This window comes from Aedes albopictus, chromosome 1 (assembly GCF_035046485.1).
Source record: "Aedes albopictus strain Foshan chromosome 1, AalbF5, whole genome shotgun sequence".
NCBI lineage: Eukaryota > Metazoa > Arthropoda > Insecta > Diptera > Culicidae > Aedes > Aedes albopictus.
In genome coordinates, this window is record NC_085136.1 from 150481238 (window position 1) to 150506534 (window position 25297).

At 37.7% G+C, this 25297-nt stretch overlaps 1 protein-coding gene across 3 annotated transcripts in view; it reads left to right on the forward strand.

Annotated features, from left to right (window-relative positions):
- Positions 1–425: 425 nt before the first annotated feature.
- The window catches only part of LOC109424966 (G-box-binding factor), a 37404-nt gene continuing 12532 nt past the window's right edge, over positions 426–25297 (forward strand). Inside the window, exons 1-6 of one of the 3 annotated variants that reach the window (XM_062845590.1) lie at positions 426–1709; positions 20674–20832; positions 20912–21462; positions 21540–21949; positions 22022–22344; positions 22407–22530. In XM_062845590.1, the coding sequence (XP_062701574.1) occupies positions 1527–1709; positions 20674–20832; positions 20912–21462; positions 21540–21949; positions 22022–22344; positions 22407–22412 (1632 nt within the window). In that variant the 5' untranslated portion in view covers positions 426–1526 and the 3' untranslated portion in view covers positions 22413–22530. Of the gene's footprint in view, positions 1717–20673; positions 20833–20911; positions 21463–21539; positions 21950–22021; positions 22345–22406; positions 22531–25297 lie in introns of all 3 variants that reach the window. The other 2 variants (XM_019700162.3, XM_029861787.2) reach the window with 2 other exon arrangements.

Consider the following 25297-nt stretch of genomic DNA (forward strand, 5'->3'; position numbering starts at 1 on the left):
GAACTCTGAAACAAATTGTAGAAAATTCTGAACATAGAAAATCAGCAATTGCAGGTTTTAGAGCAGATATATTTTTTTTTTGAAAAATGTCGAAAAATTACTCAACAAGCTTCTTAAAGAACTCTAACAAACTCTAGATTAATGTGAAAATGTTGGGATAAAGTGGTTGAATAAACAACTATCCCAAAGTATATTAGGGAAGGTTTTTTCCACTTATTCCTGCCATTTGTCACACCCACGTCGTTAATCAGAGAAAATTCCTGTTTGTTCTAAATTTACTTGGACAAGTTTTATCCTTGTTCAACGTGGCAACAATTGGTGCTGTTACTTTACCAAGGGTATCTCACGCTGGTGAGTTACTCTCTATAGCATGCATGCACTATGGGTGAGTTCTAAAGTAACCAAGAAAATTCTTCATCCCATCCAAGTCATAACCACCACGACAGTCGACCATATCGGAAGCAAATCTGTCCTTTTGCTCGCTCCTCAAACCGCAGAATTTTGTTAAAAAAAAAAACGAAAAAAGTTACATTAACACTATTGGCGAGAATTAGTGACATTTAGAAAGCGTCGTCAAACTTACAGTGATCACAGGAGTGATTAACACATTTAACTCCAATAAGAACTAAATCTTATGTGAATCGAACGTTCGTTCGTACGTAGAAGTGCAAATTTATAAGTTATCTTTCGTAAAACGTAACAACGAGTAACAATGGTGAATTTCATGTAAAATTCGTATCTGCTGAATATTTGCAAACCCTTAAAGTTAGGCAAAAAGTGAAACATTAAGTTGCTTTGCTCATTCAGCTGTACACAAGAAGAAAATTTTCCTCCAGCCACAAGGCGATCGATATTGGTCCCCCATCTGAAGGTATGGACGACGTGTATGTATGAGAAGAAGGTGTATTGCAGCAGCGAGGCCTTCTTGCGAGAGATCCGGCTTGAAACGTGAGAGCGTGTGGCGGAATGTTGGACCCTCCATCTGCTGCTGCTGCTAGTCGTGGTTTCCATCGCCTGCTGGGCTGCATTCGAGTTACCAGCGCCACATGCTCGCAGTGCAGAGAAAAGCGGTGAAATGAGTGCCCATTGATTGCTGCAGCAGTCTGGCAGAGTGGCACCACCCACTGCGGGTGCCGGTCGTTTTGGGGTGGTTTTTCCTCGAGAGAAAAAAACGCGCGCGAAGTCTCGCGGAATATTTATTATTCGACGGGAAAGCGAATCATATGTTTACAAATATTGTGTGCGGTAGAACCATGCGATGGCGACGTGTTTTCAACTGCCGGGACAGGATGGTTTGGGGCAATGTTAGGGCGAGACATGTGACTGAGAGTGCGTTTCTGAGCAGATGTCGTAGAGAATAATTGTGAGTCCAATAGCATCTATGCTTTGAGCAAAATCAGAACCTTGTGCAGTCTCGTAAGGTTTCCGTGAACGGTGCGTATGAATCAAAACTCAATCAGAAGATAACAGGCAGTGTTAGTAACGAGAGCGAGAGTTGCTTCAACCAGTGCAAGGAGGAACAGAAAATGATGTCCGACTTGATGATTACTAGCCAGAGCGAGCATTTAAGTGAAGAATTAAATTTTACCGCGTTTATCGATTTATGTCGGTTTTGCTCGATCAAGAGTGGTCCCAGGCTGAACATCTTCGACAAGGAAGCCGAGCAGAGGCAGATATTGTTTAAGATTAGAACAATTTTGCCGATTGTGGTAAGCAGTATGGTTCATTTTCATCATAAAATATAATTTTAAATGTTTATATAGCAAATTCGAGCTGAATTCAAAAACTGATGTAATCTTCAAAGTAGGGGTTTTCAAATCGTGCACCATAAACAAATGATAAGTGCACCCTGTGCCGGATTTGGGCTTTGGGGGCCCGGGGCAAATCCTATAAAGTGGGCCCTCAAAAGCAGGATTTTGATGATTTTTAAACTCTTTGTTTTCAATGTTGTGTATTATTCGTATTTTTATATTTTTAATGTTTTTTTTTGCGATTCAGGAAAAACATTAAGTCACACAACTATTTTGCTCATTCAAATTATTATTTTATCATTTATTTTGCATTATTTTCAACGATATAGTATTATTGTAGGAAATATTCAGGCCGAATATTACTTACTACCGATGTCCTATAAAAGTGTACTTTCAACAATGCAGATCTCAAAAATGACGACAGATTATTCAAATAAAGAAAAAAAAATACGAACATTTATTTTAATATTTTTGCTAAATCAGCACGATACTACATTCAAATTTACAGCGTAAATGACATCTTATTCAGATGGGTATTACATATATTTTAAACATTCATTCGATTTCATAAGATTTATGCAAATTCTAGAGCCTAGCGTTCATTTTAATGCCTAGGAATGTGGAGAAGTTTTCAATAGGATTGCAATATTCTACGAGTATTTTGAGATTCTGATTGAACAAAGTTAGTACGCCAAGGAGCAACTTTGACAATACATTCTAAAAAAAATGACAGTGGAACAGATGTGTAAAACCACTGTTTCGAGATGTTTCTTGAAACTAGTTTTTCAAAACTGACCCGAATTTTCCAGGAATCATTATCTTCTATTTCCCATGATAACATCTGTCTTCAATGAACTTGTGCAGATGGATGTTATGTAGTTGTTTTCAAAATTATACGATCATATTCTGAAATCAACAGACTACAAGTATTGTTTAAGATCTTTTAACGCACTCTGTTTAGAGACGCTTTTGTGCAGTATGTAATTTTAACGTAAATAAGTACATACATAAGTTTTTCTTCTGATCTCAACAAGGGGTTTTGGAAAAACTCGCGTATACCAAAATAAATAAAAAAAAACTTCGTTTTACTAAACTGTTGAATACTGTAATATATCTCTAGAGCTGAATTTGCTGCAATCAAGCAGCCTCAAAAAAATTGAATTGTTAAGCAATTAAAATATTGTTTTTCAGTTTAATCAAAAGATCAAAATTTCTTTGTTTCAAAACATAAATTGAAAAAATAGTCTTATGACTTTATAATTGCAGCTCATACAAAAAAAAAAGAAATCCCACCAAAACTTTGAATCCAATCTTCAAATAGTTCCAACGCTCTCAAAATTATGAAATTTTGGATTTCGATTTCTGATTATAAACAATTTGGATAGGTACCCTTAAAGAACCCAATTATAACAACTCTAGGACATACAATAAATATAATCGTCTTTGGTGTGCATTTTTATGGATTCGTTAAGCAAAATATATAGTGCTTATGGATTCTTGGGGGGCCCCCTAATCGGGGGGCCCGGGGCACTTGCCTCCTTTGCCCCCCCTTAAATCTGGGCCTGAGTGCACCACGGCACATCAAAAAGTTTGCCTGACTTTTAAATTAATTGCCGGTGTAATGAAAAATCAATCGTGTGAACATTGGCGGAGCCAGCATTTTCTTTTCTCTTACTCACTCTCCTAAACATGCACGAGAAAGAGAAAAATAGAAGAGGGGGCAGCTTGCCCCCTCTTTCATCTCGCTCTCTCTCGTATATGTTTAGGAGAGTGAGTAAGAAAAAAGAAAAAGCTGGCTCCGCCAATGCGTGTGAATGACGATAAGGGGACAGCGACAATTATTGAAAGGTGTTTCAAGCAGTCTAGATAAAATTAATATAATTCACGTCAGAGAGCCATCCTAGATTTGAAAAAGAATCCATAAAGAACTCTTCCAGCTATTTACGAAGAATGATGGGAAATGTCTACCAAAATTCTTGATGTAAATATCATCGTAGTGTTTTTCTCAAGAATTTGCCATAGATATTTACAGCAACTAGCATCCTAAAGAAAAGCCGGAGTCTATCTTTAATGACTTTACTAAAACAATCTCAGAAGCAATCCATTTTATCAATCGCATTTCAAAGGTTTTGCGTAAGACTTGAGAAGGAATCTATATACTATAGTACTAATCTTGAAATCAGTTGATTAGAAATTCCACTGAAAACGTATTTATAATTTTTGAAGTTATCAGAAAGTCTGAAAGGAATTAAATTTAAATCTTGTTAGTAATAATCCAGTACTAGCTAGGTTTATTAAGCTATGTTCTGGAAATTAGGCTTTGTCATAGATCTTTCCAGAAATCCTCTATTAAAAACCATACTAGAAATAATCTGAGGGTTCAACACATGGCTTTATTCTCGTTTTGAATCTACCAAAAATACCATCATTTTGGCAGGAATGTTAATTTCAGAAACTCACTAATCATTCCGAAGGATGTTTTCCAGAAATATGCATAGCAAGAAAATTTGCCTAAACGAACAATTGTGTCACTTGTAATATCCTCCACCAAATAATTAAAAAAATGGTTCAAGGTGGTTTCACAGATGATTCGGAGCGGTTTTAAGGCATTTCAAGATATTACAGGGGATTTCTGAGGGGCTTTTGGGGATTTCACAGATGCATAGAATAAAGTAGGGCAAAAGTTCGAGTGGGCAAGAGTTTCTTTTTAAGCTTCTGAGCTCAGTTCAAATTATATCTATCGGGTGTCAAGGTTGTTCAAAGCCTTTTTGAACAAAAATCTTTCACTCCAAAAATTTTGAAAATTGATCAGTTTTTGGAAAAGTTATGACACAATGTGGGTTTTTGATCAACAAATTGTAATTTGTGATGGTCCTTCCAACGCATGGATTGGAATTGTAATGAATTCGAATTTGGTCTTTTGTTTTGGGGCGTAACTAGGTATATTTTGAAGGTGCATAAAATTAAAAAAAAAATAGATTTGGAAGTCATATTTTATACATAGTGGGGCAATAGTTCGAGTCACATGGCAACTTTAGGTAAAAACCTAAAATTTTGCAAAATGTACATATGATGGAATCAGCTAGAACATTCGGTTAAAGTTGGAAAAAATTGTCGTTTTATCTGAATTTGACGAAAAACTACTTAGGCGCTGTCCATAAACTACGTAGACGTTTTTTTCGGCCATCTCATGCCCCACCTTACTCTACTAGTTTCAATGGGGTTTAAGAGGGATATTAAGGCATTTCAGAGGGTTTGGGAGTGGCTTTCGAAGGTTTCAGGATGCTTTGCATTTTTTGGCGAATAATTTTTGAAAGCTTATCGACATGGATAAATTCAATGCTATAAAACAAGTACCACCATGGTTTTAATCAGTCAACGACGTTAAAAATTCTACTGCAAATCATTTTTATGCCAAAAATATCATTTGAAATAAATATGCATTGATCAGTCAGTGAAATGTTGTTGTATGTGCTGAAAATATTTGTTGCTCCTAAATTAATCACCCTGGAATGTGAAAAGCTATGGAAAACTTTTTTTTTTTATTCCTGTTCGGGTTTGTCACTGCGACCAGTTTTTAGATCTATTGTGACATTACCCGTATCCTTAGTTTAGTGCATGTCGCATTACTCAATTGCCATTGAGGGGCAATAAAGTATCGATTTAGATACAGTTTTTGTTTTGTTTTCTTAGAAAACAAAACAAGAGTACTGATATTGGCCATGCATCGGAAATTTAGCATCACCCTTGTTTTACTGCTAAATTCTCCCTAGTAGGTAGTTTAGGACCCGGGTTTTAACATTAGCAGCAATATCATTCCAATAATGGAACATGTGTTCAGAAATAAGGATTCTAGTATGTTCCTTGCGTACCAGCCCTTTCCAGTCTTCGAAGAGTTAGTACATACACGGATCCCTAACCCAATTTGATTTCCTTTGTATTTAGTTTAGCCTCAGATGGTGAGGTTTTTAACTATATGCAAAGTAAAGTTGGTAAACTCAGTTTTATTCAAAAACTGGAAGTCACCAAAACACCAGTAGTAAGGACTAAATACTATAATTCCTTGAATTACCAGAACACATATTCCAAAATTGAAAAATAGGACGACACTAGATTTCGGTTTGGTAGATCTATCACCGCAACGCAACCCAAAAAGGCGATCTACCCACGTTACGGGCTCCGTTAAAGATCGAGCATCTTTTAAACCCCCTCAACCATTCATCCCTCAGCACGGGTCGCCTGACACCTTGGATTGGGGTTACCTGTTTGGTGGACTTTTACCCCCGGAACAGGTGGTCCGTAGTGCTATTCTAAGCCGGCAGCTACACGGGCAATGCAAAACTTTTACAAGTTTACTAAATTTTTAATTGTTTAGGTTTGAAGTTTAATAAATCTTAAGAAAACGCCCGAAAGTATGCAATTTACATACTAAATATTTTTTAACTTCCGGAAAAGTACAATCACAGACAAACAGACGTAACACTTGCGAAATTTCCATCGACCACGCTTTTAACTATCATTTTAAATTTTCATAGTTGTGGCTTTCACAATCAGAGGCGCGCGCATCGTTTTTCTATGCGTTTGACGTTTTACACTAGCGCCTTCTGTTGACGATATTGCACAACGCAGTGATTCGTGCAACTATCCCACGGCGCAGTATCATAACGTCCGAGGCCATAATGTCCCAGGGCTTTATGGCGCATTTTTCCGGGGCATAACGTCCGAACGTGATGATACGCCACGAAGTCCAAGGAAAGAAGGCACATAGGATATTATGACGCATCCAAACTTTTGGACATTATTTCGCAAAAAAAACGCGACTTAGCGACCGGGACTGTATGGCCTCGGACGTTGTGATCCGGCCCCCTATCCCACCAGGTGATGGTAGTGTAAACTGGGCGATGGATTTCCATGAAAATCGTTCAAGGTGTTACGTCTGTTTGTCTGTGGTACAATTTTATGCAAACATTTCAATATTTATAGAATATTTGATGACGAAAACGGGTTTAACGAACACTTGGCAGCTAGAAACATTCATTCGAATATTCATTACATGTGCGATACAGTTACGGTAACAAAAGTTTGAAAGTGTCTTTGAAGTTCGCCTAGCACACAGTTTCGGAAAATATTGAATTTTATACAGAAATATGTGCCTTATTGGCTGTAAAACATGTAAACTCATTATTCAATAACTCTTGAGCCAGATGGTGGACATTTTTTACAAATTGTTTTAAGTTAAAAGCGTTATTTTTAACAAATAGGGTAATTGATACGATCATGGAGGAGTTAAGCGCTGGGTTCATGTATAAACCACAATTGTATCGCCCCAGGCAAACTTTTTACATGGATTGAATTGAAAATAATAAAATCCATCCTTAATCTACGGGAAAATAACGAAATATTGCCACTTTGATGTTGTTATGAACATTTTATTCGTTTTTATCTGAAAGAACATTGTGTTCCTAATGTTGCGGTATTTTGTTCTTATTGTTGCGGTGTCCCATTGAAATCATATAGGATACCGCAACATTAGGAACAACACCGCAACAATAGGAACACAGCAGCAAACACATTAAGGAAAATATTTTTTTAAGATAGGTTTTTGGGCAAATCTTAAGCAAACAAATGATGCAATCTCATAATTTAAGCACCATACATCTATTAAAAATACCTTTTGGTAACATTTCAGTCGAAAACGTGTTCAATTGCCATTACCGCAACATTAGGTACTACCACAACGATGGGAACAATTACCCTAAAAATGGCCCTCACATCGATCAATTTCACGCTACTGATCAATTTCAGCCGAAATCACGGTACCAAAGCCTTTCAACACGTTTCAAATGGTTTAACGGTTTTCCGGGGGATTTAGGGAGCTTTCTATGAAATTTTAGAGGGTTTCGTGGGTTTGAGAGTGGTTTCTAGGAGTTTCTGAATAATTTCAAGAAGGTTCAGAGGGGTTTGCAGGCGTTCCAATACGTTTCAGGAGATTTTGTCGTGTTTATGATGGGTTTTAAAAAAAATTCCAAAGGATTTCAAAAGGGATTGGAGGTGGTTTCTGGGAGTTTCAGAATTATTTCAAGAAGGTATCAGAGATATTCTAGAGGGATTTCAAGGTGTTCCAAGCCGTTCTAAGACGTTTTAAGGAGTTATTGTAAGTTTTTCAGGAGTTTCAGGGTTTTTGTGAGGGGTTTCCGGAGGTCTCCCAAGAGAGCTTTAAGAGTTTTTTTTAAGGATCAGTTACAGTTATGTTTCAGAGAGGCTTTAAGGCGTACCAAGACGTTTTTGGACGCTTCAGGGGTTTCTTGAGCTTTTGCACACTGATGTCCGACATTAATTTCGCATCATTTTACCAGTTGTGCTTTGGAATTTTGCTAAACAATTGCTGCTATTCGTGTTTTGAAAATCCTTTTTAACCGGAGCCCAATACGCTTCGATTGGGCAGGGTGTAGTGAACTCTGGATCATTGAATCCACCGAATGAAAATCATATGAGTTTTGCACTCCATATTGGTACCTGTTCAAATTCTAAGAAAGTTTTAAATGGTTGGTAGATGTCAAGTCAGCTCAGAAAAGCACCGAACCGTTATGTTTCCGAAAGAAATGCAAAAGACATTTATGTTGACATTTTTAAACGTAAAGTACGAGCTGTCCATAAGTCACACGTTTATATATATATTTTTCATAACGGAGTATTTTTTTCAAAATCGGTTTCCATACACAATTAAAGGAAGCATTTGCGGTGGAAAAAAAATTATTATTTATTTATTTATTCATAATAATTCTTGTGACGTAAGACTTCGTCTTTTTTTGTTGCCACAAAATGATTTCAAATGGAATATTACATAATTCATTTCTTAATGGTACACTACTTTAACTTGTTCCTGAAGGTTCCGTTTATACACTATCTAATTCATGTTGCAGAATGTGGAGAGAAGATCCCGCTTGAATCCAATAAGAGAAGTACACAATTTAATACTGATGGGTAACGCATTCCAATGTACAATGCTTCTCACAAAAAACGATTGGCCATAATACACAGAGTTATGATGAGAAATACTATAATTCATAGTGCGCGGTAATCGCATTCGAGTTATTTTAGAGAATAAATAGCTTGGAGTCTCAGAACTTATTATCCTATAAAAGTTTAGACATAATCTATATTCAAAGAATCTCCAAAATGAACAACCAAGTAATGTTTTATGCAAATGTGTAACTCTTGAAAATCTTGAGAGGTTATAAACATAACGTACACATCTATTCAGAGCTAATCTCAATCTGTTCATTATAGCCAAGGATGCATTACTGTAAATAAAATCACAGAAAATAAAATGAGGTAATATAAGCGTTTTGAAAAGTTTAATCTTAGTTTGGATATCGAGATGCCTAGTTGTTAGATTCAATTGTTTTAAGGCGTAATATATTTTTCTACATTGTTGGTTTACCTGCGGATCCCATGACAGGTTGGATGTAAAAATCATACCAAGATTCGAAGCTTGTTCAACAAACTCTATCATTTCATTACCTAGAAATAAGTCTGGAGTTCGGGGTGAGAAACGCGATCTGTTGATTAGCATTGCTTTTGTTTTAGCTGGATTCACCATTAATAGGTTTCTTCTGTACCATTCGAGTAGTTTTTGTAAATCAGAATTTATCTTTCTTGCCATTTCATTAATGTTTATGTTTTTATCACTGCATAGATAAATTTGCACGTCGTCTGCAAAAAGGTGAATAGAGCAATACTCCAAAACTGATGGCAAATCATTAATGAAGAGAGAAAATAACAATGGCCCCAGAATCGAACCTTGTGGTACGCCAGATTTGATTTCACCGAAAGACGAAAATTCTCTATTATGAAAAACAGTCTGGGATCGACCAGTTAAATAGGATTTGATTAATTGAACAGCTGTGCTTGAAAAGACGAATGTGGATGATAATTTGTTAAGCAATTTGCGATGAGACACACGATCAAAGGCTTTTGCGAAGTCAATTAATAGTAGTATAGCTATTCCTTTTCTATCGATTGCTTGAGCAATATCGTCATGTACTTTTAATAGAGCAGTAGTTGTGCTGTGCTGTTTCCTAAAACCAGATTGAAACTGATTCAAAAAATTCATCCTACTTATGAAGGCGCATATCTGGAATTTCAACAATTTTTCGTACACTTTGGAAAGCGAACACAATAAACTGATCGGTCTAAGATTAGACACATCAGAACAATTATTCTTTTTTTTTAATGGGAATAACCTTCACTTGTTTCCATTTAGCTGGAAATTTGGACGTAGCAATGATTTTGTTGAACAAATATTTGAATAGAGAAATTGCTAGCGGTAAAATAATCTTAATAAACTTAATTGAAATGTTATCTAGTCCCATAGCATTAGACTTGATGTCGAACACAGCATTTACAATATCAGTATCTTCAACCTCATGAAAAATAAATCCATGAGGGTTTATAGCATAGTTTTGCATAGGATGACTATCTGAGGTAAAATTGGAAGAAAAATAACTATTAATTTCGTTTGAAGACGCATCACAAACATTGTCATATGTTTTGTCTTTTGAAATCCCAAGTTTCCTTACATTACTCCACAATTGTTTATTAGGTAGATTTGTATTTATCGAACGTTTCTCATAATCTTCTTTAGCACTTCTTATCAGAAAAGTTACTCTATTTCTAGCTCTTTTGTATTGCATAGAGTTAGTAGTTGTTTTGTCCTGCAGCCAATTCTTATAAGCAATATTCCTAGAGATAATTGCTCGCTCAATATCAATGTTGAACCACGGATTTTTCTTTGCTTTCACTTTCCTTAAGGGTATGAAAGTATCATGTAAAAATATCAGTTTCTCATTCAGAAATTCTAGTAGTAGATCAGGATCGCTGAGTGATAAATAATCATTCCAGTTTATTCTGTTAAAGGCATCTTGCATAGCATGTGCATCAAAATGAGCGTAGTCGCGATAGAACATATCCGTATTTTCTTTAGAAGAATCTATTTTCAGCGACACAAATATCATATCGTGGTGCGATACACCAGGCATAGATATTTGATCATGCTTAAGCACTTTACTCGGAGAATCCGTTAAACAAAGATCTAACAAAGAGCATCCCGTTTGATGAAAAAAGGTGGGTTCACTGTTTATGCAAACATATGACATGCTAGAGATAGTATTGTTGAACCGTTTTTGCCTACTGCTTCTCTTCAGCAGGTCAGTATTAAAGTCACCAATGAAAAAGGTACTTTCGTATTTTACAGTGAATTCATCTAAATGGTGAAGTAGAGTATTTGAGCAATCTACCTCAGGAGTGTTATTAGTGTTACAGTTTTAGCACTTTTGAACGAAATTTAAAAAAAAAAACAATGTTTTCTTGTAAATTGCTAAACATTTTTCAACAGGAAAAACCGGAGTTACTTTCATCCTACCTCTAACTGTGTAAGAAAACCGACTTTGTAAATATTGCTTCATTGATTGATTTATTTGTCTTTTTCAGCCCTTAGGCAGCATCCATTTATTACGTAACGCTAAAATCGTCATTTTTAGACCCCCTCCCCCCTCCGTAACGCTTTTTTGTATGAAAATCCTAAAATTTTTTGTATGGACCGTAACGTTCGGCCCCGTCCCCCTAGAGCGTTACGTAATTTGTGGATGGCGCCCTAATTGCTTTATTGTCCAAAAAATCCAATTTGAAAAATGAGGAGATTCATACAACGCCGTCTTAACCCTTTAACCCTTACGGCATTAAAACGGGGTAACTTTAATAGTTTTTCAGCAAATTTCTTTAATATTTTTCCATGTAACAAGATTTTTCCTAGTTTTATATTTTTAAAACAAGCACTAGGTTCTTGGTTATCAATTGCAATTGAAAGATTGAACAATTTTATTAATTTTTGGTGATCAATAATTTTTCATATCAGCGAAAATTAAATTTTCATTTTGGGGTAACTTTAATAGTGCCTAAAACACAGATTGCAATTTTTGGAGTACATATTACTATGTCGGGAGAAGCCGTAAAGAAAATATCAGATTGAATTTCTATAACAAAAAATGGAGAATTTCAAAAAAATGTACATACCAAAGTGAGTGAAAAACTAAGTGACTTTGGCTTAGAAAAATATCAGTTTAAACCATATGAATTTACAAGGCATTACATTGCATATTTTTAGGCGTTTATCAGTGTATGGAGATTTCGATCCCAATTTACAGAATTGATTCTAATTCGTAAAAACCCGGATTAATCCACCTAGTGGTGATAGTGCCTTTCTCGTCGAATAACTACTCATGATCTTTCCGTCGACGTAAGCATCCTGAATCATGTGAATACTTTATTTATAAAAGCAAGAATTTTATCCAAGCCACCGTCGAGTTGGGAAACTTACTGATAGCACATATTTCCGGTGTTATGTTAAATTTATAGGCAGAGCTGAAAAATATCAGACCTCTTAGTTGACTGCGTGACCACCTTTACTATTACTGGAGACCCATTAATACCAAGACGATAATAACAAGCTTAAAAATATAATTTATTTCACAGCCAAAAACCACTTTACACATATTTATCGCTTGCATTGATTATTTTAACTGTTATTACCATTTCCTGTGAGATACCTGGAACTGGTTTCAAGACTGTACCTATTTCTCAAATATGGTCTGAGACTAGTTTCTTGCTTACTGTTCAACAGGTTTTCTGAAAAGCCGAAAATTGATGTGCATTGTGCATGCATGTATTTGTTTCATTTTACATTTCGGTCATTCTGGAGGGACATACAAAATGGGTTCTACCGGTAGTCTCTAATGTGATCTGAGTCTATTTTTTTGTAAACCATCCACCTGTTTATCGAAAAAGCCGTGGTTTGATATGTCGCATGCATGGGTTTGGCTCCTACATGCATTTGACCACTTCCAGCAAGACACCTAGAACCGGTTCCGGAATACTGCTGGTTGTCTCAAATATAGTCTGAAACCATTTTCTTGCTAACCGTTCATCAGGTTATCTAAAGAGCCGCGATTTGATGTGATGCATGCATGGATTTGGTTCATTTTTACATTTGACCACTTCCAGCGGGACATCCGGAACTGTTTCTAGAGCACTACCGGTAGTCTCTGCTGTAATCTTAGACTATTTTCCTGCTTACTGTTCACCAGGTTATTGAAAAAGCCGCTATTTGATGTGTCGCATGCATGGATTTTGTCAAGGGTTTGGTCACTTTCATATTTGATCACTTCTGGCGGGGCATCCGGAGCCGGTTCCGGAACACTACCGGTAGTTTCTGCTGTGATTTAAGGCTATTTTCCTGCTTACCGTTCTTCATGTTATCGAAAAAGCTGCTATTTAATGTGTCGTATGCATGGGTTTGTTTCCTATCTACATTTGACCACTTCCGGTGGGACACACGGAACCGGTTCCGGAATACTACTGGTTTTCCTAAATACAGTCTGATTCCATTTTATTGCTAACCGTTCACCAGGTTATCGAAAAAGCCGCTATTTGATGTGTCGCATGCATGGGTTTGGGTCACTTTTATATTTGGCCACTTCCGGCAGGACATCCGGAGCCGGTTCCGGAACACTACCGGTAGTCTCTGCTGTGATCTAAAGCTATTTTCCTGCTTACCGTTCTTCAGGTTATCGTAAAATCTGCTATTTAATGTGTCGCATGCATGGGTTTGGTTCCCATCTACATTTGACCACTTTCGGCAGGGCACACGGAACCGGTTCTGGAATACTACTGGTTTTCCTAAATATAGTCTGATTCCATTTTATTGCTAACCGTTCATCAGGTTATCTATAGAGACGCGATTTGATGTGTCGCATGCCTGGGTTTGGTTCAATTTTATATTTGGCCACCTCCGGCGGGGCACCCAGAACCGGTTCCGGAACACTACCGGTAGTCCCTTCTGGGTCAAAGGCTATTTTCCTGCTCACTGTTCATCAGGTTATCGAAATAGGCGCTATTTGATGTGTCGCATGCATGGATTCGGCTCACTTTTATATTTTGCCACTTCCGGCGGGACATCCGGAACCGATTCCGGAATACTACTGGTTCGGATATGGACTGAGAGTATTTTCCTGCTTACCGTTCGTCAGGTTATCGAAATAGCCGTGGTCTGATATGTCGCATGCATGGTTTTGTAGCATTTTCATATCTGGCCTCTCCCTGGGGTACCGATCCGGAACACCTAAATGGCCATAACTCCGGAACGGCTGGACCGATCCGAACCATTTTCAATAGGAAACAATGGGACCAGATTCCGTGTCGAATGAATCGGCGGTCATTAAAATCGGTTGAGGTTTACTGCCAAAAAGTGATGTGAGTTTATTTTGTACACACACATACTCACACACACACATACACACACACACACATACATACACACACACACAGACATCACCTCAATTCGTCGAGCTGAGTTGATTGATATATGTGACTCGACCCTCCGGGCCTTCTATCAAAAAGTCATTTTTGGAGTGAACATATAGCCTTTCCAGTACACTTAGTGTACGAGAAAGGCAAAACACGATTTGTTAAGATTCAAACCCAGATTTATAATCTACTATGATCAGTCTACCGAAAATAAGTGGCCATTTGTTTACAAAATAGTTAATGTAGAGCAGATTGTTAACGCCTTCAACAAATGATGAACATATTATTTTTTTTTAATTTTTTGACCAAAAAGTTGTATATTAGTACGTATAAAACTAAACAAAAAGCCGGATCACTAGTCGGTAATAAATAGATAACTTTTTCCACAAGCATCCAATCGTTTCGTGGTCTTTGAAGGAAAGTTTCATAAATGATTTTTCTACAAGAAGCGTTGATCGACTTGAATTAAGGATGCAAAAGGCGGTCCCTGGGATTGTTTTTTGAAATGGTAACTTTTCTCATAGTAAATCCTATGCAATCTTTGAACCGCTTGCGCTAAATTATAGTTTCACCGATTGCACTGAAATTTTGTACATTTGATATGGGACCTAATTGGGATCTAAAAATTCGAGCGAGGATTTATTTTTTCCATACAAGCGTGTCCCATACTATTGTATATACGCTTGGTTCTAAATGAAAATACCTCTGAAATCGACTTTCATATGTATAGTTTTAATCTACGTTTGCTTTTTCCTTAATTGATTGAAGGAATCATAGTTATAAGATAAAATATACTTTTCCTTCCGCACTTTCAAAGTTACCCCGTTTTACAATACCCATTTTTTTTATTTTGCTCTAAATATCATTTCTCATCATCCAGAACTGGTTTTAACATGTTTTGGATACAAATTCATTTTAATTCACAATTTTGTGAATTTTTCTATACTTTTATATTTTTCTTGGAAGCCAATTTGAGATATCGATTTTTTAGGATGCCAACATTTTAAGATTTTATGATTATTATTAAAATATTTATTTTTTTTTTCATGAAAGAGAATAAACCGTGTAACTTTTTGGCTCAAAAGCCTTAAAGGCATATTAAAAAAAACTGGAAAGCATTTTTCTCCAGAATGACGAGGAACCGATTAAAAAACGTGTCTTATTATCTTAATTGACTTAATAAACAATCGGACATTCTTGTTTTCTTTGATTTATTGAACATTTTTTGAGAAAAGTGCTCTTTTTAGATTTGAGAAATTTGCATCTCTCAATTGAGCCTTAAGAAAAATAATTTTAGAATGTATTCAATTGCTAAAAGAGTTTACTGCCATAGAATGATTGAGGAAAGGAAGGGCCCATATAGCCGAGGCGGTAAACGCACGGGTATTCAGCATGACCATGCTGAGGGTGACGGGTTCGATTCCCGGTCGGTCCAGGATCTTTTCGTAAAGGAAATTTCCTTGACTTCCTTGGGCATAGAGTATCTTCGTGCCTGCCACACGATATACACATGCAAAATGGTCATTGGCAGAGGAAGCTCTCAGTTAATAACTGTGGAAGTGCTCATAGAACACTAAGCTGAGAAGCAGGCTTTGTCCCAATGAGGACGTTACGCCAAGAAGAGAGAGAGAGAGATTGAGGAAAAAATTATTGCAATTCAATTCAAAAGAAACAATGACATCTCAAAGGCGAAAAATACTTTAAAAGACAGCAAAAAATATTTTGAGATATATAGAACAGTTCTAAATATCAGTCAAAAATATAAAAGTTTTATTGACCAGGAAAGCAAAGTACCTACACTGAAACCTCCATTTAAGTGCATGACTGATCGAAAATATTTTTTACCGTGCAAGCAATGACCAAACTATACAGTTTTATATTTGGGTTATTAAATGGAACATGAAAAACCTTGATATGATGAAATACGATTCTACCTATTTGCCATTTTTTTGTATTTAACGGATGACTCAGCCCAATATTCAATTATGTGTCATATAAATAAATGATGGTTGTTGCATAATGTGTTAGTAATAGAAAGATATGCTTTGTATCTTAGTTGCCGAGTTCAATTGAAGGAGGAAGTAATCTGCGTAATTTGCTTTCGGCTACCTTTTTGATTATTTTGTTTGAAATTCTATGTACGCCACACCGTCATGATGAGCATATCTACTTGCAAAATTATTAGCAAATTTCATTTCATTTTATTTCCTACACCCGAACCAAACAATTCGAAGATGCAGTCATTTCATGGGATGCTGCTGCTCGTACTGCGTCTGGAGCACTATCGATTATTAATGTCGCTCAACTGCATTCGTGCGTGCATGCATTCTGCAGAAAACGGCAGACGAAAGATTTCGCCCTCACCCCACCCGGAATGCTGGTTGGTTACTCATGCATCACGACAAAAGCGCCCGTCGGTCGAGTCAAAAGGCGTTCATGACAAGGGTCCTGCAAATTAGCTTAGACAAGACGTACGGAGATGAATATTTTATCGCCTGCAGTCTGGTATCGTAGCATATGTGGAGGATGGGCTGCAACGTATAACTATTATAGTATACGCACGCATTTACGAATCGAATTCTCCACTTGATTAAGGGGGTATCCATGTAGTGCGACACGCTTACTTGGAGATTGTTCAAATCTTGATTCAAATAATTCCTGTTTCGTGTTATTTTGAAGTCAAAGAAAATGCAATCCCTAATCAAAGCGTGTCGTAATCAATGCATGCACCCTCTGCTTGTTTCCCGAGAAGTCAGAGAAACGGGAGTCCAATCGCAATATGTGAGGATGCATCTATGTATCAATGCATCTGGTGGTCAGGCTTTCAGTTGATGGACGTAAGGTGTTTAAATTACTAAACAATGGTTTCCTTGCATTGATCGCTGAGCAGTGCAGAAATTGAGTCTTTTATCGATTCATATTGTTGTTATAATGCCGTTAATTTATATTATATTAGAGGCAGTAGCATATATAGCAACATAAGGGAACTTATGCTATTTTCGGCAGCTTCGTCATGAGGTGTCCAAATTTAACAGTTTTCCGCTACTTTACCTACAAAAATCTAGGTCTCTTTAATAAAGACAAATCATTCAATCAATACAAAAATCTCTCATGACGAAAAGAACAAAACTGCCAACAATTTCGAAGTCATCCTCTTATCGGTATTTTGTCTCAACTTTCATAAATAATCTGGATTTTGTTTCTGTTTAGTTGTAATTAGGTAATAAATATTGAATATTCTTTCGAAAGTGGTAAGATTTAGGGGATTTTTTTTATCATACAAATTGGGCCGAAGGGTCACAGATTTTCATGAAACTTTTTTCACAGGCAGGGCTCATAACTATATGAATAAAAAAATATGAGAAAAATTCAGGGTAGCCTATTTTACCGGAAAACCTAGGTGGAGCCTATGTTATATGGTTATGTTTCACAAAGTTATCCATTACTCAGGAACGAAAAAAAAAATTATTCCCCAAATTTCAGCGATTGAAGCTTATAAAAATACCTTCTCAAAAATATTTTTTGAGAATTTTTCACGAGCTCGGGCATACAATTTCCGGCTTTTCTTTTGTGGAAAACTTTTTGAATCCTAAGAAAATTTACTTACATTGTCTTAAAAAAAAAACTTTGCTTCTACGATGCTTCGTCCTTGAGTTATGGTTTTTCAAAGAATAGGCTTATATAGCACATTTGAACATTTTTCACAAAATTGGTCATAACTCAAAAACGAAAAAAAAGTGCATTTCAAAAATTTCAGCGATAAAAGCTTATGCAATTACCTGCTCAAAAATATTTTTTTGAAAATTTTCCACGAATTCAGGCATAGTTTTTACGGCATTTATTACGAATTATATCGACTGTAAGAAATTTTGTGGGAAACTTTTTCCAGTTCATATTTTTTTGGATTCCTGAGAAAATTTGCCTTTATTTTCTTAAAGAAACTTTGTTTCTACGATGCTTTGTTCTTGAGTTATAGTTTTTCAAATTCAGAGGAAAACAGAAAAAATCCACCTGAATTTTCCGGGAAAACAGGCGGCCCTGATTTTTTTCAACTTTTTTATTCATTTATCCATGAACCCTGTCTGTGGAAAAAGTTTCAAGAAAATCTGAGATCCTTCGGCCCAAACCCGTACGGTAATAAAAAAAATTCCGATTGATAACCCGCCAGCGTTCAAGGTATCTTACATGCTATCATTACATTCTTATTCGTAAGGATAGAAGATAAGTGTACATCTGTAAACGAGGGATAGCACTATCAGATAATAACACTCACTCACTCTTATTTGATCTAATTCAAACCTTTTCTTTCAGTAGGATCATTATGACCCTACTGTCCTGCAATTATTGGAGGAATCCATGAATAAATTCTGGAATTCACCCGTGTGAGCATTTCTAGGGGCTGTTCATAAACCACGTAGACCAAATTTTGGCCATCTCAGACCCCCCCCCCCTCCCCCCTCGTAGACTTTTGTCCATACAAAAGTTTTGAAATTTGTATGTAGCGTAGACTTTGGCCAGACCGCCCCTCCCCCCACAAAGTCCACGTGGTTTATGAACGGCCCCCTAAAAGTATCTTGGGAAAAATCCTGGATGGAATCCCTATAGGAATCCCGGGAGGGCTATTGAAGGGCTAAGGGACGAAAGACTCACAGGTTAGAGTCCCTCGTTAACAACAAAATCAGAAAACATCATAAATTAAGGAATCCCAGAAGAAATCCCGGGAGAATTCCTGAAAGTATCCCGGGAGGAATCTTGAGAAGGAATCTTGAAAATTTCAAGACAAACCCCTGAAGGAATCCCAAACTTAATCTTAGGAGAGCTCTCTAGAAGATACTAGGGTTCCTCCCTAAAAGATTCCTAGGAGAAATCCCTAAGGAAACACGCGGAGAATCGATAAAGGTATTTCAGGAGAAATCTCTGAAGGAATCCCAGCAGAAAGCGCTGATGGCGTCCCTGGAAAAATCCTCGGAGGAATCTCTGGACCAATTTTCAAGGAGAAAACTCTGAAGCTATTCAAGGAATCTCTAAAATAATGTAGGGAAGAATGCCTTCATACACACTTTGCGTTGAGAACAGCTCGCTGACGTAGTTTAGGTCACTACACAAGAAGAGTTAACCCTAATACATGAGGAGGGTTAAAGATTCTCGAAGAAAACCCGAGGGGAATTTTTGAAAAAATCCCCATCCATTGAACCCGAAAAAAACTGGAGGGATCCTAGAATGAAACCCAGCAGAAATCCCTAAAGTAAACTCGAAAATAAAATAGTGAGGGAATCCCAGGAAAAATCCCGGATGAATTCCTGAAAGAATCCCGGTGGAAATCCCGGGAGCAATCTTAGGAGAGGAATCCTTGAAAGAATGTCGAGAGAAATCCCTGAAAGAATCCTAAATGAAACTTAGGAGAACTCCCTAAGAAATCTCTGAAGTAATCCCTAAAAATCCTTGGAGAATTCTTCAAGGACAACCGAGAAGCATTAACGAAGGAATCTCGAAATAAATTCCTGAAGGCACCCCAAGAGATACCTCTGAAAGTACCCCTGGAGAAATCCAGGAAAGAATCTCGTAGAGAATCTCTAAAGCAAATTCTGGAATCCCTGACAGACTGTAGAGAAGAACCCAAGTAACCACGATGTTGAAGCTGTACGTATTGCATAAATAACGTACATGTGTTGACATGCATTACTCTATATTAATCAATAAAGTTGAATTAAAGTGGGAAGTGACGCCACTATTGTTAAATTACGGTTATACCAGAATAATCGTAAGTCAGCAATATTGGCGCCACTTGCCACTTTAATTCAACTTTAATGGTTAATGTAGGGCAGTGCATGCCAATATATGCGCTTTATATATGCAATAAGTACAGCTTTATCAGCGTGGTTACTTGGGAATGCCTTATAGATTCCCGGAAGTAGCCCCGAGGGAAATATTTGAGGGAATTAAATACCATCAATCAAGTAATCCTGACAGAATATCTGAAACATCTTGAAGGAACTCGGGAGAAACCCTGACAGAAATCCCTGAAGTAAACTCGAAAAACATTATATGAGAGAATCGTGAGAAGAAATCTTCAAAAAAATACGGTGAGGAACCCCGGGAGGAATCTCTGAAGTAATCTTCGTAAGAATCGCAGGTGACATGGCAAAATTATGCTAGATAAACATATTTGAAGAAAATACCAAAATTTGCACCCCTTAATGAGGCAGTTCTGACGTGAATTGTCCACTAGGACAGAATGCTGATATATTGTGTAAATCTCGAGATATTCGTTTTAATATTACAGTGTTGACGGTTTCTATAACCTACCCAGACTTCGAAGTGATACTTGGGATAGTTAGTTAGTGCTCTAATAGAATGTAGAATAGATGTTTCCAAATTCGGTAGAAGCCAGCCAGTCTCCTAAAATATAAAAAATCAGAACCTCTACATATTCATTATTATTTTCATAATTATGTTGGCTCAACTTTGAATTCATTGAATTTGCTATAAACCTATATCATTGCAAAATGTTCAAATTAATTCACCTGTTTTCCCACTCTTGTCATTTCTTCGCTGCCAGATAAACAAGGAGGACTTTCTTCCGAAGAAAATTTGCGATCGATGCGTTGACAAAATTGAACAATACTTCGAGTGGAGATCGAACTGCGTACAAACCGACGCCATCCTACGAAACTACGCAGACTCGATGCGAGTAGTAACAGCTACAATAAATTTTCAGGTGAGTTGTGGTAAGATCAATCTTCGTTTAACTTTTGTAGACGGCAAATGTAGAACTGATAAAATTTCCTCACTAATAGGACGGAACCGTGAACATTGATAAAATGACACCAGCTCAAAAGAACGCATATCTTGAAGCGCACATGGCGGTACAGCAGCAAATGATGCACGCAGCACAACATATGCACCAGCAGCAGCAACAGCAACAGCATCAGCAACAACAACAACAGCAGCAGCAGCATCATTCGCAGCACCAACAGCAGCAGCATCAACAACCACTACTGCAACAACAGCAGGGATCGTCTCGTTCGGCGAAGAAATCCAAACCCAACAGTCACGAAAGTCAACCGGCACAGTACCATCAGCAGCAGTTACAACAACAAAATCTACAACAGCAGCATCACGGCCATCAGCAAACCAACAATATAATAACTGCTGCTACAGCTAGTGGCACAATCAGTACTACGCACTACGTCAATACTATCAAAGTGCCGCAGATCAACACTAGCTCAATATCGAACTCCACTAATATCAGCACTGCTGGTGGCGATAGTAGTACCTTTACTGTGCCGGACGACGTGGGTATGGGTTTTGAAGGTGGAGTACGCGTTCTTCAAAGTTTGGGGAATTGGTACATCGACAACCACGCCAATTCTTGATTATATCTAATCGTTCTATTTACTTCTTCCATTCTCTTGCGTTGGGCAGGTCACCGGAGATACCTCCAAATATCCCACGTCCAAACTTGATTCCCTTTACAGAACCATACACCGAGGGTGGGTCTATGCATCCGGCAACAAGGCTGAAAGCTTTGCAGCAGGTTCAACAGGCATCGTCCAAAAAGAGTACAGCGAAGCCGAAGGCGCCTGTCACTAACAATACGGGTCCTCCGAAGCCAGTTTTTGAGTGCACAATTTGCGGCAAGGGTCTAGCACGGAAAGATAAGCTGACAATACATATGCGAATTCATACAGGGGAAAAGCCGTACATCTGCGAGGTTTGTGATAGGGCCTTTGCGAGAAGGGACAAGCTGGTGATACACATGAATAAGTTTAAGCACGTCACTCCTACTAACATCGCTCCTCTGGGAAAACGACAGAACCGTGTGCCTACGTTAGGTTTGAATCATGGCCACAAATGAAATGCATTCCATATATTTCAGATTAATTAAACAATTTCATTTTTTATAGTTAAAAAGGAGGATCAGAAATGTGAAGACAATAAGCCAATACTGATCGACCACCATGCCTTAGCAACACAAACTTTGACCACGGTGGTCAACAGTATTTCAGCACAACAGCAACAGCAGCAGCAGCAGCAGCAACAACAACAGGGTCAGCCCCCTGGGCAGATGGATCAAGCTCCTGGTCAGCAACATACCGGCGTACCATCTGCCATTGGCATGAGTATACCACAGCAACATCATCACCAGTTGTCGTGGACCTGCGAGCTATGCGGTCGGATGTTCCAAACGAGGGAAGAGTGGACTCTACACGCCAAGAGTCATTTAGAGGTATCGTTACCCGAAGTAGGCCTGCAATACGCAAATAATATGACGTTTTTCGTTTTTTTTAGTATTGACAGCAGCAAGCTGGTGGGACTGTGGTTTTAGCAAGCAGCAGTTCTGATAATAGTAGTGGCACTAGTCTCAAGGATAAAAATATTCAACTGTCGCAGTCAATTTCATCACATCAGGTTGGTAATGTATCACCGAGTTCACCAACAATTTATTGGTATGCAAACATATACCTTCGTTCATTTAATTTATTTTGTGCTTTGTCATGTCATGACACACATGGATTAATATTTTTTGCCATAACACTCGGATTGTGGATGACACTCCAAAACTTCGGTCACTGGTTCCCATTGTACCCATTGTAGTATCAAGAACTGATACCGCGTACCCCATGATTTGACTTCCTGAAGGTGAGCTAGCGGCCTCCACCTGCTCTGGACCCTACGGGGGACCCCTATCCATCAGAAAGGACCTGAGTCAGATCTAATGTGACTTCCCCATGGCGCCAATTGGGTCAACTATTTGGTGTCGGAATCTACCTGTCCACCTTCCTTCGATGGAACTATCCCACACACGCTTCCATTTTACCATAGAGGTCAACCTGACAGTCCTATGTATGTGCCTTGTTGCCGTGCATTTCTAAGCACTCTATATCTTCTTCGAAGAGGATGCCGATGAATACATTTCTTACATCCAGGATCACTACCTTACAGTAGCGAATTCCCCTTGTCTTATACTGGAGCCTGGAGAGTTTGGCGAATTTCGCAATCGACAAGACAGCGTCTACGTCTGACCTTCCGTAAGACGAATTGGTATTCGAGAGATCATCAGCTCCCTCGGTATAACTCAACAGTCTGTTAAGGATGTTTCTCTCGAGAACCTTACACGTCGTGTCGAGCGAGAATATTGGTCTATATGTCGACATGTCACCTAAAGGTTGCCTCGCCTTTCGAAAGCCTCCGCACCTGCAGTCAATGCCACATTCGGAACTCCGTCCGGGTCTGGGGCTCTACCTATGCTAAAGGATTTAGTAATACCCGCAAGATCCTCACGGGTTCGTATTGGTACTCTGAAAGGGATCTTGGCAGGCCTTTTTGCTTGCCGTATCTCGGTCTTTAATGAGACTGTGGCAGCCGCTAACATCACCCGTCATTATTTCCGCTTCTCATCAGTACGTTTTCACTGCATCCACCACCTAGCCCGTAGCCAAGCGCGGCGCAAGTATGCAATGACTTCACTCGTACACCGGTGGTCTCCCATTTCAAGGGTGGACTTGCCTAGGCATGGTGGTATCGCATGGACGCGAGAGCACCGCTGTTAACTGATTACCACTTAGATCGACCTTGTTTTTTATGTATGCTGTCTTATATTTGCGAAAGCTACTCTCCAGTAAGAACTGATTGTTAGGTCAGGACTAATGGCACAAATTTCCTAAATGGAGGAGAACGTGCTTCTGGAGCCAATCTAGTCATAGACCAGGACTACAAAAAGTAACGCCAATGATCAACTCTGCTTCGTCCTGGCTAAAGGTACTTTTAGTTCTGACATTAGCCAGTTCAACATCGAACATGACCTGAACAGTGTCTTTAAGGACAGACTTGTTAGAATCCCAAAATGGCCGCCACAATGGCCGACTTCGGCACCTACTCACGATTTTGAGGGCACAAATCTCTTCGTAAACAAAACCAGCGCACCTGATCTTCTTATTTTAAGCCTGTTACGAGTGAGCAAGAACAGAATAATGAAATGCACTGTTGTGTGAAGGCAGCCTATTTATTGCATCCATAAACAAATAGAAATGCTCCATAGAAAATCAAAAAACGCTCCATAAAGAATGAACATATGTTCCATGAAAATGTGACATGTTACCCATAAATAATTGAAAATGTTCCATACTTTATAAAAATGTACCGGTAAAACATAAAATTTTCTCATTAAAAGTGAAACTTTGCACCAATAAATAATACTAAAATGCACCATAATAAAATACAAATGCTCCCTAATAAACTGCAAATGCTCCATAAAAAATTGAAATTGTACCCATAGAAAATTGAATATTGCTCCATAGAAAAAAATAATAGCACCATAAAAAATTGAAATTGCACCATAGAAAATAGACAATTGCTCCATAAGTATTATTAAACTGCACCATAGAAAATATGAATTGCTCCATGAAAAATTTAAAATCCTCCATAGATAGCATATTCTCATACTTTCATTCGACAGGGCTGATTTGCTTTACATTGCACTGCTTTAGTGGTGCACGTGTTTAAAATTATGGAGAATTTTCAATTTTTCATGGAGCAAATTGTATTTTACATGGTGCAGTTTGATATTACTTATGGAGCATTTGTCTATTTTCTATGGTGCAATTTCAATGTTTTATGGTGCAATTTAATTTTTCTATGGAGCAATATTCAATTTTCTATGGGTACAATTTTATTTTTTTATGGAGCATTTGCATTTTTCTATGGAGCTTTTGTATTTTATTATGGAGCATTTCAGTATTATTTATTGGTGCAAAATTTCACTTTTAATGAGAAAATTTTATGTTTTACCGGTACCGTAATCCGGGGTCAAATTGATCACTTAAAAACAACTTTTGCGGATAACATGAGTGCCTGTTCAAATGTTGCCAAAAGAATATCTGTAAAACCAGTACCCTGTGGATCTCCAAGGAACCATGTGACAGAATTTTGTTCAACAAATTTAAACTTCAAGTTAAATAACTTCAAATATCAAAATATTGGAAATACCACTTTGGGGCGAAATTGATCAGTATACAATTAAGCATCGGTTGGAAAGGAAAATTTCCTTCACCGCTTAATTTTGCTCTTCTAAAACCGGATAAGGCGTCTAATATCTTACAACTAGTGAATTTAATACTTTAAATGCAAAATTAAATATTGAAATTTCCCTTTAAACGCCTAAAGGTAGGCAATTTCATATG